Source organism: Podarcis tiliguerta, assembly GCF_965153285.1.
Source record: "Podarcis tiliguerta genome assembly, chromosome: 3".
Classification (NCBI taxonomy): Eukaryota; Metazoa; Chordata; class Lepidosauria; order Squamata; family Lacertidae; genus Podarcis; species Podarcis tiliguerta.
Genome location: NC_139536.1, coordinates 87,885,781 through 87,899,923, shown reverse-complemented (window position 1 = coordinate 87,899,923; position 14,143 = coordinate 87,885,781). Strand labels below are relative to the sequence as shown.

At 44.3% G+C, this 14,143-nt stretch overlaps 1 protein-coding gene across 1 annotated transcript in view; it reads right to left on the bottom strand.

The window, feature by feature from the left end:
- Nucleotides 1-1,933: 1,933 nt before the first annotated feature.
- CYRIA (CYFIP related Rac1 interactor A) overlaps nucleotides 1,934-14,143 on the bottom strand; it is a 65,796-nt gene continuing 53,586 nt past the window's right edge. The window contains 8 exon segments of the mRNA XM_083431807.1: nucleotides 1,934-5,950; nucleotides 6,576-6,646; nucleotides 8,593-8,719; nucleotides 10,403-10,482; nucleotides 10,598-10,714; nucleotides 11,616-11,693; nucleotides 11,822-11,958; nucleotides 12,955-13,060. Coding sequence (XP_083287933.1) covers nucleotides 5,887-5,950; nucleotides 6,576-6,646; nucleotides 8,593-8,719; nucleotides 10,403-10,482; nucleotides 10,598-10,714; nucleotides 11,616-11,693; nucleotides 11,822-11,958; nucleotides 12,955-13,060 — 780 coding nt within the window. The 3' untranslated portion in view covers nucleotides 1,934-5,886.

Sequence of the window (14,143 nt, the reverse complement as noted above, 5' to 3'; positions counted from 1 at the left end):
ACGCCCACTGACGGATTCTGCCAGCGATTGAGACAGCCACGGGTGAGTGGCTGTCCGGACAGAGAAGGTTCACTCAGGCAACCCAGCCAGGTGTTTGCACCAGCTTACGCACAAGCAACCCCTAGAACCATTACACCTTCCCACCGGAGCGGTACCTATTTATCTACTTGCACTTAGATGTGCTTTTGAACTGCTAGGTTGGCAGGAGCAGGGACCGAGCAACGGGAGCTCACCCCGTCACAGCGATTTGAACCGCCTACCTTCTGATCGGCAAGTCCTAGGCTCTGTGGTTTAACCCACAACGCTACCGACGTCCCTTAAAAACGCACTTAAAACGTTCTATTTGCAGCTGTATATCTGAGTCCCTGCTCCCAGATTATCTTTCTGTGCGGAGAGCCTTGCACTATGCAGTGAGGATCGCACACCTAGACACTTCTGATATTGCGCACAATGAAAACAGGGTCTAGGTGTGCAGGAATCCCACACACCTACTGCCGAGAACCTCGCACTTCAGCACAGATTCTCTACCTTGGTGTTGCTCCCTGTTCACACTTCCCCGCTCTGAGTGTGCCAGTATTGCCAAGAGCAAGAAAACACAACAACAGTTGCTTCCACTCGCTTTGCCCTCGCGGGCAGCCTCGGCCTGAAGGCACAAGGCAAATGAACTTGCAATGGTGGCAGTGACAAGATGGTAGACCCCACAAAAGATCTGGAGCTTGCAGTGTGTGTGAAGGCCTATTCCAGAGGTTTGGGGGTCCACGGCTCCCTTGACCAACTGCATTCTTTCTGCGGCACTCCTGTGGGACTCAGGAGCCCAGTTCTGTCACCCCTTGCCTGCAGAGCTGGCAGCCTCTCACCCTTTTCCAGACTCCCTCCCTTGTGGAGTGTTCCCTCAGCCTCCTCTCCTTTCCTTGGGAGTCCTCTGGGCAGCAGCTGCTGCTGCCCCTGGTCTCTGAGCTGCCCCCCTGCCCCAAAGAGAGGTGCCTCAAGGGCCTGGGACTTGTCTGTCCATTCCCAACAGCAAGGGCTGGCTGGCTGGGCTCCCTTGCCTGCTTACTTGCTTATTCCGAGGCCACCTCAGCTCCTGGCAACCAGCACCCCCTGACCAGCCCCAGAGGCACCATTCGCTTGGAGCCAGGGCTGCTGCAACAAACAGCCACACAAGCCTTTGGGAGGCAGAGACACAAGAGGGCATCAGAGGAGGGAGGGAAGAGGGGCAGAGGCCAGTGTTGCCTGCAGCACCCCTGACCATCATTCAAGGTACCCCAGGGTGCTGCGGCACACTGTTGAAAACCACTGGCTTAATCTATGTAATCATTACCCCAAGAAAGTGGGGTCAATGGTCACCTGAAACAGACCTTTATGACTAGGTTCCTATTCCAATATGGCCTCTAACATGTCAATTATACACAAGCCAATCACAGGGCACGTTTTGTAACACCACCATCGCAAACTCTATGCATGTATAGCTACAGATAAATAAGCAATCCCACTGGATTTTAGTCATTGTATTTGAATTTGATCCAGAACAAATATGGATAACTTTGTGATGATTTCAGACCATTGGTTTACCTCTTAAAAATGTGGGGTTTCCCCCCACACTCAGCCCAAAGCAGCAATTCACATGTGATCAGATCATGGAAAAAGCTTGATGTTACCATCTTGTATGAGAACCAATTCAACAGACCTTGATAATGCATTTCTTGAAGTTCTGAAATTTGAAAATAAACTTGCAGCGGCACAGCCAAGTGGGTACTTGATACTAACAAGCTTTAGATGAAAGTTCTTTTTTTTCTTGGTACGTCATTTGTGTTTTATCCATCCATCGAATTATATATTATAAAGTAACATTCCAAATAGATAACTCTTCGTTAAGAAGCAATATAAGATTCACCTCAAACCTCTGAAATAAAATTGCAACCATCACACAATAGCTTTTTGAACTTTTTTATTATTACACAGAAGGCAAATAACTCTCTTCTTTTGGCTTTTATAAACAGAACTCCATTGTTAAAACATTAATTCCAAATACAGTTAAAATCAGTCCTCAACCATGAATAAAATTAAGGAAATCTGTCACATCTACTGCATGTGTCTAGAGCTGTGCACTGTCAATTTCCCCTCTGATAGGGAATATGTTACTTTGGGCATGTATGTACATTTGTATGTAATTTGAGCAATGAACCTGCTTAGGATGTGTGCTGACCACATCTTGTCCTGGGTTGAGCAAAGGAAAAGAACAGGGCTACACATTTGCAGCAGACCCTGGCTGTGCACAAATGTGATTGGCTGGAACCAGTGATGACCCTTCGCCGCCTCAGAGCCATTTTCACCTTTTTAAAAATAGAAAGTTGGATGGTCTGCCTAAAATATAGGAAAAGGGGCAAGAGATTTGGTGACTTGAGTTTCCAGTTCACTGAATGGTGCAACAGTTGCCTTTGAACGAGGCAGGAATTTGCCCTACAGAGGAGCAATGTGTCGCAATTTCTGTTTGTCTGTCTGTTTGTGTATGCACAAACTGTCTGTCTTTTATTATTATTATTATTAGTCTACTCTCACATATAAAATCAATCAAGAGGATTGGTTCCAAAACATTAGAGGTTGGATCAATGGGCATGAAGAACAGCCAAGACTTTTGAGTTCTGCACCCAAGCATTACCTGCACACTACAGCATCAAGTACGGACAGTAATTATTATTTAAAACAAACTTCAGATTCAAGCTGCATAGTGCTAAATCCTATCAAAGATATAAAAATAGAAAGCTATTCTTGCCCCTAAGCACCTAAAAAGGCCGGATCCCAAATAACTTAATGTGGTCAAACCAACTCCAGAAGATTTAGTTTCTGGATTTGTAGGAAGTAACTTATTATCCCAGAACACTTTCTGAACCCATCTGGGCCAAAAATTTCCCTAAATTCATACACACTCTAGCCAGCATGCACAAACCTTGTCTAATTCAGACAAGTAAAATACAAAACAATCGAACGAAAACAGAGACTCATTGCGGCACAAGCGGCACAGGGTCTAAATATATGAATACCATATTCCATATACACAAGCAAGGGATGTTATTTTTGAAATCTTATAAGCTAACCACCTCACAGCTGCTGCAGATCACTCAGAAGATGCAGTCAAAAGAGGAACTGGCAAAAGGTTTTCAGTATTCCTTGAGTTGGGACTCCAGTGGGAAATAAAACAAATGCAGCTCACAGTGAAGAATCTTTGTTTCTTGGAAGTGTCACACTGGGGAACTCTGGACAGCCAAGAAAAAATAACGTAAACTCTCAGGTTTCACACAGTGGCTAACAGCCGTAAAAGGAATTCGGTGGCATTTGTGTAAGCAACTGGGCTCTTTGCTTACAGTGGAATCCTTGCTTTCTTCCCCTCTATTAATGTCTACGCACCTTCCACTTAAATGTGGTGAAACAGCACACAACAATGTGCAAACCCCAAGAAAGACAATGCTGTGCGATGAGCTTGGCTTACATAAGCTGGCCCTCATTTCCAAGTGTAAGAAAAACTGTATTTTGTCTGTAGTAAGTAGGTTCTCATGTCATTATAAATAGGTAATATGAAACATCCCCCAAAGATCTGGAATTACTAGCAACTAGACCCCACTTACAACTGCTTTCTAAACTGTATACAACTTTGGGATTTGTAGAGTATGGCTTTTCACATGTGCAATCTGGGAGTATTTCCTTCCAGTCGGTTTCCCCCATCATGCAGAGTGTTGGCATGTGTGAATGGTAATCCCGTGTTTGTTAGGCACATACATACAATGGCAGGAAAGAGGCCCTCCTTGTTTGTTTAATAATATGTTTGAGTGTCAAATTCATATTATGTTATCTCTGTGACACAGTTTCTGCTGGGAAAGGGATTCAAGTGAACATTCTTTCCCCCCAAATTAGCTTTTTGTTGACAATGAGCTTTATGCCAAGGATTTAACCACAACAGTTCAGGCTATGACAAAAAAGACCTCTGCTGATGTGGTCAATGCTTATTTTTCTAAAAATGTGTTTAGGGGTACTCTCATTTTGACTCAAGAAAAGATAGTTCAAATTGGGAAAAATAAATACAGTAAATGGACCAAAGTACAAAGATTCACAAAATGTTTAGGGGTATGCGTATCCCTGCGTACCCTCAGAAAAAAAAGCACTGGATGTGGTCAGTACATCCTGCAAATTATATGGAGAACCAGTTCCTTGCAAGCTTCCTATGTGGTTCTACAACCATCCAGTTCCCTTTCTCGGCCAGCCATAAATTTACGCCATAAATATAAGTGGGACTTTACCTGCCAAATCCAAATGTAGTAGCGGAGAAAACAGAAAGCTGCTTATTATTTATTTTGCATTTATTTTCAGAAACTTTCCACATGGCTCAAACTGAACTATAAGGGCGGCTGTGCAGCATTCAAAATGTACAAAATGATAACAAAGAGATTACTGATCTGGACTCATTCAAGTAGCTCAAAGTGAGCCTGAAATAATGTGACGTTCATGCAAGATAAATCCAAGAAACAGTGTCCAAAATAATAGCACCTAGCCGATCTCTTCCACTGGGGGTTATATCCCAGATGATCAAACCCTTAACTTGTGCATATTTGTGGGGTGGGGAGGGGGAAAGGACACAAATGCAAACCGCAACATTGGTGTGTTGCATTGTTAAAAGTGAGTGGCGTCCCCCCATCACATGCATGATTCTCTGAGCAGCGGAGCAAATCCCTAAGAGAAAAGCAGGGAACCCTAAACACAACAAAGCCACTCTCAGTGCCATCGGTATGATACAGAGCATATAAAACTAGGCAAAGATATATATACAACAGCATTGCCTGTCTCTCATTGGTCCTGATTCCAGTGTACATCTCAGGTTATTAAACCGAGGGAAGCACAAGCTTTGTGCCCGAGCATTCTCATGTTTGCACTGGCCCTTCTTGCTTCTTGTGTGAAGTCGGTTTAAGATCCTAGCTTGTTCTGGTCCTGGTTTCGATGTAACAGGAAGCTAAAAATCCACGCAGGAAAAGTGCCGACAACTCTGGCATGCCAAGGAGGTGGGAGCGAAGAGGGCGGAGCACGCCAAGATCCTTGTTCGATAAATTGAGATAAGTACACCCAAACGGCACCGTATATTTTTTATATCGATAATTTACATTCCAACTATCTGCCCAAAGGCACACTGCAGACGCAAAGCTACGTAAATTTTAAAACAGCTTAAAAAAGTATTAAAAATTAAACGTGCATGCACAGGTTTCAGTGCAAACCCAGCGAAAACTCTGTCAGGAGTCTTTCTCTGCAAGAGGAAAGTGTCCATGGTTGGAACGTGTTGACCACTCCACAGTGCCTGCAATCAATTGCTCTGAAGATCTGGTTTGAAGGGAGAGCAGAAGAACCTCCCAGAATCCTTGGCCATTGGCCATGGTGGCTGAGGATTCTGGGAGCTGGAGTCCAGCGGCATTCGCAGAGCCGCAGGTTCCTCAGCCCTGTTCTAGAAGCTTCCACAGCGAGATCTTCACTGGCACGTTTCCATGTGTGGAACGGTTCGAAGACGACAATACAGAATTACTGCATACATCCACAGACAAAAGCCAACCAATAAACACATAAAAAGCAAGGCACATAGACCCCTTTTTTGTCATTTATATATTCAAATTAAGGTACCTCTTTAAACTGCCAAGTGGTAAGACTAGCATATAAACTGGACGCTGTACCATACGGAGTCAGTCGGTCAGGTTATCGATACAAGTCCACGGACTTCATCAAGGAGAATAAAACCAGCCATTATGTTATGCAAAGTAGGCAGATGTATTAACACCACACACTATTAAATTATGTAAACAAACATCTTTTTTTTCTAAATAATACAAAAGTCCATTTGTCAAAAGGAGGGGGCTACTGAAGCATAGCTCGAACTTGTTTCGAAGTAGACTCGTCGTTCAGATGTTTCGTGGTGAACCTGGAAGTTACAAAGACAGAGTCAAAAGACTATCCTGTGAATTTCAGGCTCCGTCATGCGCCTTGATAAAGCAGCAACTTTACAGAGCAATGCTTATGCACATAAAACACACACACACAACCCCCCCCCCAGTCCCGTCGTATTCAGGATTGCAGCTCTGAACACGCAAAGTGCTTTAGATTATTCAAATTAATGCTCTCTGTGGTTGTCTTAGCAAGTTTGGTCCCAGAAGCTATGAAAGGCCCAGCGACATTAAATAAAGGCAAGCGAAGTTAAATGAGTGCATTGATTAACAGCAACAATGAGGGAAACGGCATCCATCAAATTAAATGAATAAGGTAAATGGTATTAAATAAACAAATACAGGAAGACCCATGTATGAACATACCTGCATAAAAATACATAATATAAAATGGAAGAATGGTATAAAAAGGTGTGGGATATAGCTATTAATGATAAATTGACATGTGCTATTAAGGTAGGATGCGGAATATGCCAGAGAAGTGATTTTGAGGAGATATCCAGTCCAGCAACTTTTATTATTTTGTTACACTTCCGGTGTGGTAAATCAAACACGATGGACAACCAGATGGTCAAAATGAAGATAGGCAAACATAATGGGTACCTGAGAGCATTCAAAAGGCCTTCGACTGTGTCTGCTGGCTCTTCCCTTAAAACCTTTATGCAGCCTTTCATCTGCGAAGAAGAGAAGACATGGAAGAATAAGGGCTACTATTTGGATGCATGCATGAAATACCAAAAAAAGCGTAAGAGAACTGAACGGACCACTTTTAATCTACAGGTCAGAACGTGTGGACCTTCCTTGAATGTTGTTTCCCAAAAATGTGCTAGGTCACAGCGACACCTCCCCTGCTGGGAAAGAACAGATGGGAAAGTCCTACCCATAATATGCATAGAACCTGAACCTGGTGCCTTCAGAACTTGTTGCCTTCAGAGTCAAGATTTACCAGCCACTGTATTGTGCAAAGCCACTAAGTACACACAGTCACCGTTGAGATTTGGGAAGGGGAGGAACATTCAAGTTCTCCCAAGCCTGCTGATACCTTGCTCATGTGTGCAAATGACACTGTTTGGATTACAACAAAATTCACGCTCACAGAATGAATTTGCTATTAGTATGCCTGATGGGACGGCAGAGTCTTTCTCAAGGAGTGCATTTCAGCAGTTTCCAGGACAGGGACAACTTGATTGCCATTGTTCATGCATTGGTAATCGTGAGACTTAATTACTGCAGTGCGCTGCCTGCAGGGCTTGTTTTAGAAGATGAAGATGCAGAACGCAGCAGTTAGACTGATGGGATGGCTCTGGTTCAGAGCCAGTGTGGTGTAGTGGTTAAGAGCGGTAGTCACGTAATCTGGGGAACCGGGTTCGTGTCTCCGCTCCTCCACATGCAGCTGCTGGGTGACCTTGGGCCAGTCACACTTCTCTGAAGTCTCTCAGCCCCACTCACCTCACAGAGTGTTTGTTGTGGGGGAGGAAGGGAAAGGAGATTGTTAGCCGCTTTGAGACTCCTGAAGGGGAGTGAAAGGTGGGATATCAAATCCAAACTCTTATTCTTCTTCTTCTTAATTTCAGAGTTGAAAGCCCCACACTGGGCAAAAGATTCCTGCATTGTAAGGGGTTGGGCTAGATGACCCTGGCGGTCCCTTCCAAGGATTCAAACTGGAGTAACATGTTCGCATCTGCAAGTTAACACCTGCACCAAGAGATCTGTGCTGGCTGTCAGTAACTACCTAGACAAACTGGACATTGCGTTAGCTATGTAGCTATGCCTTGAAGTGTAGTCACTCTTCGGTTTATCTAAGTTGTCAGTGTGGGCTCCCTGATCTGGATCAGGACCTTCCTTGGGGAAGCTGTGGGTGGAGCTTTAATCCTCTATCCTCAACTGCAGTCCTGATTCTGGTCAGCCCCCTGGGCCTGCAATTTGCACTGGGGGGGAAACCCTGTTTACTTCAATGGTTGTTTCCACCACCCAAGTGAAAATCATAAGCCCGAGACCCTCAATTTGAAACAGAAGTTTATAGTCTTCCTATCCCTACACTAGCATCCTATCTGGATCAGGGGCAAATTGTGGGTGGTGGGGAGTATAGTTGAGCCTTTGGTGGAGACATGTATTCTATAGAAGTCATTTGTGGAAGAAGGCTGGTGTTTTTAATTATTTGCGTGTTTGTGTGTTGGATTTCAATGCCACATTGGTACCTCTGGTTGTGCAGGTGCACGGCGCAATTTGACGCTTTTGTGCACGAACGAAGCGCAATTTAGCAAAACTTGGAAGTAACTCTTTCCAGTACTTCCGGGTCGCCGCGGGACACAACCTGAAAAAAGGTAACATGAAGCAAACGTAACATGAGGTATGACTGTATTACGCTTTTATTCAATGTCGCAGGCTACACTGAAATTTGCGCGGGACCACGTGCCAAGCTCTCCGTTGCAAGTTAAATTTGCATCCTGAAAAGCAAACGCGCAAAAGAAGTCATTTTCCAAAGGCTACAAGTATGGCTCATGTGACTGATGCCTCAAACCGCTAGTGAAGAAGACAACATGAATTGAAGTGCTTCCTTCAGAATACCCCGTGAAGCTTTTGCAAGGGATTGCAACACCTTGCCATTCATTATTCTTACATCAATCTTTGAGGCTTTGGAGAACGCTCCCACGGGATGGACGTGGTCGTAGAGAATGATGACGCCAACCATCACTCTCATGCAGAACATGAGGGTTTCTTCATTGGTGAACCTACTTCTGTATTCTCTGTGGAAGGGGAGAAAACGTTGTTATTCTGCCTCAATTCAAATTAAAACCTTCACTTACAAAGCAGCACAGGAACCTCGAGACACAATCTAATAGAGTTAAAAGAAAACTGCCAATAAACACGGCTGACAGGCCAGACCATGGGCAAATCGACACGTCTACTGCCCTGACCCCATGGTACGCTGGCACAGTTGTCCCACCAGCAGGGATGAGGGGTGGCTGTTGGAAGGGGGGGGGTCTGGCCTTTCCATTCTAATACTTGCACCCCACCCCGTGGCTGTACAGAGACTTCCTCCATTGCTGGACCCTGGGTCCAACTGGCAGAGTCAGAGGTCTCAGCTTGCATGGTGGGCTTCCATCACCTTGTCCATCACTGTGCCTCTCAAAAACAGCCACTGCCAGCATAGAGGTGCCTGGAAGGGAGACAGGCCCATTGCCTCAGGGGATGCCAACATCAGGCTCCAGACTTGGCCAGCTTTCTTGGGACTGGGAACAGGGTAGCAGAAATCAGTGCCTTCCCTTTATTTCCCAACTGATAATGATGTCTCTGTTGTTCCACAGGTAATGACAAAGGGTGCCCGAGGATGCAATAAAAAGTCCGCATCTTAGGTGACCTTTTAAAGAAGAGATTCAAAGCATGGCTGAATCTCCAAAGACGGAGGTGAGGGAATCTGTGTGTGCCCCTCTGAGTTTTTTTGTGTTCCCCACGTCCGGTGATTCCTGATAACTGGCCATGTTGGAAGCGGCAAATGGGAATTAAGAGTCCGGCAACCTCTAAATGGCCACAGGCTCCCCACCCCTCTGTCATAAGATCAAAGGACTGTCCAAAAAATTACTTCTGCCACACATTCCAACTGAGGAGGCAGCAAAAGGCGCAATTAAAAATAAATTAAGAAAAAGATGATGATTGAATATGTTTGCATTGTCTATGTGTAACCATGTCAGCCTGGGTGATGAGTGCAAGGTTCATTAGGTTTCCCTGACAGAATGACCAATCTTCAAACATCAAAGCTTGTAAAAATACACAATTGACCAAAAGGGTAAGTCATGTGGAAAGTGACCTGTTTTAAAGATATGTGACCCTCCCTTTTTTTTTTTGGTCCTGCCGTAACTTTTTTTCTTTTTTCTTTCCCTCTCCAACTTTAAATATTTATCAGAAGGACAAAGCCAGAGCACTGTGGCCCTCAGAGAAAGCGGGGAAAAGAAAGACTTTCTTCTTCTTTTTCCAACAGTGCAAAAGCTCGTCTAAACCGGGATGGATTTGTATTTTAAAAAATAAACCATGACACATCATGGCACTATGACTATCCCTAGATATTACAAGGGAGAGAGAAGATGATGACCCGGAGCTGCTGCTTTTGGTGGTTTAGCTCTACTACATATGCAACAGACATCATTACCAGCAGCGTGTAAAGATACACTCATTTCTTTTGTTCCACCATAGTCTCTGCTCAAACATGATTCTAAAGTCACACAAAACCAGTTTACCGGAAACGACAATGGAGTAAAAGTACATGGAATGGTCTTTTTCATAATCTCCGAAATAATGGCTACCTGTCTCCAGCTTCCCCAAGGGTTATAAAAGTAGTATTCAATTACAAGCTTTTGTTAGATTTCTTTGAACTATTAAAACAAACAAACAAACAAAGCGACATTTATTTTCCTTGCTCATATCTAACTTACGGCGTTTCCAGCATGACTTTACATACACTGGCCATCGTACTTAGACAATCTGTCGTATTCTCGATTGGTAGGGTTTTGTTCTGCAGAGGTTAAACCAAACCAACAACAATAACAAAAAAAAATTAGGTCAGTTATTCAATATGTAATATGCTATTGGTTTTTGGTTTTTTAAAGAAATATTAGATTGTCACTCACTTCTGCAACAAACTGTGTTGTGGCATTGCTCAGTGTTTTCAGCACTGGTGTAGCTTCTGCATAAAACAGGGACATTCTGTTAGCCATCTCGTTGTTCACTTCGCTCTCAATGCCGAGCTGATGAAAACACAAGGGAACACTGATTTTTTTAAGAAGAAGTTGCTGTGTGCGTTCGCACATAACGCTAAGCCCCAGCTTAGTAAACAAACCACGAGTTGTCTCCTTGATGAGCAAACAAGGCACCGCCTCGTTCTCAAAAGCTTTGGTTTGTTTTCCAGCTCCTCTTCTCTCTGTAGCTTGGAGGGGCCACACAAACCATGGGTCGTGCAAGACTGTTGGGTTCAGACGTGACACCAAATGATAGTTCAAACAAGCCACGGTTTCATGTCAACAACAAACCCATGGCTTCAAACTGTGGCTTGCTGCCAGAAAGCAAACAAACCTTTGTCTGCTGGGCTAGGTTCAGAGGTTGACACCACTTTGCCTCAACCAACTGTGGCTTCGCCTTATGTGCAAACCACATGCGCCCAACCTGTTGCCCGAAACAAGGGATGTGCTGTTACCAAGTTCTTGTGCAAAAAAATGAAATCTGCCTTGATTGCAGATACAGCAGGTGAACAGGAAAACACATGGCATTGCAAAGTAAAATACATCATCATCATCCCTTCTATCTCCAGACAGAACAGAGAAAGACTCCTGTTGAAACCCTGGTGGGCCACTCATGCACCTGGTGGTGCAGAAAAACTGAGGTAGATGGGACTGTATTTAGTATAAACCAGCTTCCCACATTGCCAGATTGTCTTCTAGTGAAGCAACAGCCCCAAATGGAAACCAGGTTTTTGGCCATTAAATAATCTATGGCCTGCTGAATGTGGGGTAGGGTGGGGACTGTTATTTTATTATTATGCTTTTGTGCAGTGCTTTTTATTACTATGCTCGTAAATTATGTACTGGGATCTTTGAATAAAGGGCAGTATAAAAACTGAATTAACAACAGCAACGACGACGTTTCACTTACGTGCATATTGTTTATTCTGTTGCGATTCAACGTCCTCCTATAATAGCTGAAGTCATTCTGTATCGCGGGGTTTCTCATCTTGGTACGAAAATCAAAGGGGAAAATAAAATTTAAAAATCAAGAAAAATAAGCTTCCGGCGCTCTTAACCCAAAAAAGCCACTTCAACATTTTATGTGTTAGCTGACCATCCCGCCCTCGTCCTTACCTTGAGTTCGTCAAAGCGGAGAGTGAAATGCAAGATCTCTGCAAACTGCTTTGCTAGGGCTTGCTCTCGCTCTAAGTGCTGAGTTGGTGCATAGGGAGGGCAGGTCAAGGATTCCAGTAAACTCTGCAGCGCTTTCTCTGAAGACGAAGAAGGGAGGAAAGAAAAAACAAGTGAAATTGCAGATATATGTCTCACATTTCTTTAAAAAGAGAGCATTTCAAACAAACGTGCAAACCTATTTTTCTACTAGCACAAGACTCATGGATAAATATTTTTTACAAACGGAACTGTTTGGCCTTCCCTAAACTACATAAATGTGCAAAATATCTTTTACACATGGAAAAACTTAATAAAAGTTACTTCTGGGTGAAGAAAGCCTATCATCTTAATTGAGTTGGATTGCTGGGATAGCTCAGTTGGCAGAGCACAATACTCTGAATCTCAGGGTTGTCGGTTCGAGCCCCATGGTGGGCACAGAAGGGGGTTAGGCTAGATGTCCCTCGGGGTCGCTTCCAACTCTACAATATGGAGACGTAATGAATAAATTAATTTTTTTAAAGGTATGATATTGTTAGTGGAATGGGCATCTTTAATTGCTTTTTCTTCACCAAATGATGATTGAGAGGTATCAGTCTCTTGCTTACGGACGTCTGGCAATACAGCTCCATTACAAACAATATCAAAGGGGTTTTTAAGGTTAAAAATAAGCCTCTACGGCCAGAGTTTCCCAAACTTGTTTTTGGACTACAATACCCATGATCCCCAACTCCTGGTCCTGTTAGCTAAGGATGATGGGAATTGTAGTCCAAAAGCAGCTGGAGACCAAAGTTTGGGAAACATTGCTGTAAATGAAGGGCAGGGGAATGCACAATTGCTTCGTTCTAAGTGCAAGACATACACCAAAGGGCGGAGGGAACCAAATACCACCATCGAAACAGCAGAGTAGAGGGTTGTTCAGCAACACACTAAACCAGGTTTCCTGACCTGTGGTCCCTCCAGAGATGTTGCTGGGACTACAGCTCCCTTAATTCTTAACCACTGGCCATCCTGGCTGGGGGCAGCATGTTGGGAAAGGCTGCACCCAAAACATCAGAGGTGAACAAATTCTTTGGAAACAATAGGCAGATCCTCACCTAGCCGGAGAGAAAACTCATAGAACCGCTTCAACCTCACGACCAAAGGACACACTGAGTTCCAGGCTCTCTCCTGAAGTTGGATATCATTGGGGTTTTGTATTGCCTGGAAAACAACGATACCTTGATCAACATCAGGTGGCTGGCAAAGTACAAAAAAGAGGACTTGCTGCTTGCCTCTATATTTAAATATAAAACATCTCAAAATGTTGTTTGTATAACAAGAGCGGAAAGTTAGAGGCAGGTGGGGCTTGTCAACCTCGGGAGGTAGCCCATCTAGCAGAAGGAAAACTCGGATCTGCTGTCTCTCATGATATCTTTGCGAGAAGAGGCTAAGGAGTGAACCCTACACAAATCCAGAGTCGAGTCCCTAAGACAGTTGGGTGGTGCCTTGTACATCTCCTTCTGGCAACTCCTGCAGCCAAGATGGTGCCAAACGTATTGCTCTGCTTTCCTTTGGACCACATCAGGCCAAGAGGGGGGGTCTTGTCAATCTGGGAAGCACAAGTCCCCCGTGCTCCAGGGAGGTCCCTTCGGGGTTTGACTTCACCCCCAGAGGTGCATTCTTATTCTCTCGAGACAGACGGATGTCAACAACTAAGTTGGAGGAAGCGACATAGTTCTGTGGAAGAGCACCAGTGTTGCATGTTTGATTCCTGACATTACCAGGTAGAGCTGGGAATGTCCCCTGCCTGAAATTCTTGAGAACCATTGTTAGTTAGTATAGTCAAGATGAATCAATCACCCAACAGCTTCCTATGTTCCTGTAAGATATTCCAACCATTTCATCTGATTCAGCCCCATTTCTCCTTCCTTCCCCTCACCTCGATTGGGTCTACTGCCCCCAAAGAAGCTTGCAAGCTCGCTGGGGCAGGAACCTACTTAGAGGTTTATTTTCTGCACGTTACTCCGTAACACTTCATGCACGGGTGGCATCGTATAAATTAAGAACAAAACCGTTCAAGAGGTTTTGTAAACGCCACACACAGACCAAAAGCCGAGCCGCTTTTAAGTCCATCTTTGACGTCGCACCATTTAGCACTGGAAATCTTTCAGCCAACGTGTAGTCCTCAGACTCCACCATTCATCTTCGGGGTCATTAATAAATAACAGCCTTCGCAAAAGCTCTTTGCAATCTTGTCTCGCCCGCATGCAGGGGTAAACATAATCCACACCACATGCATGCGGA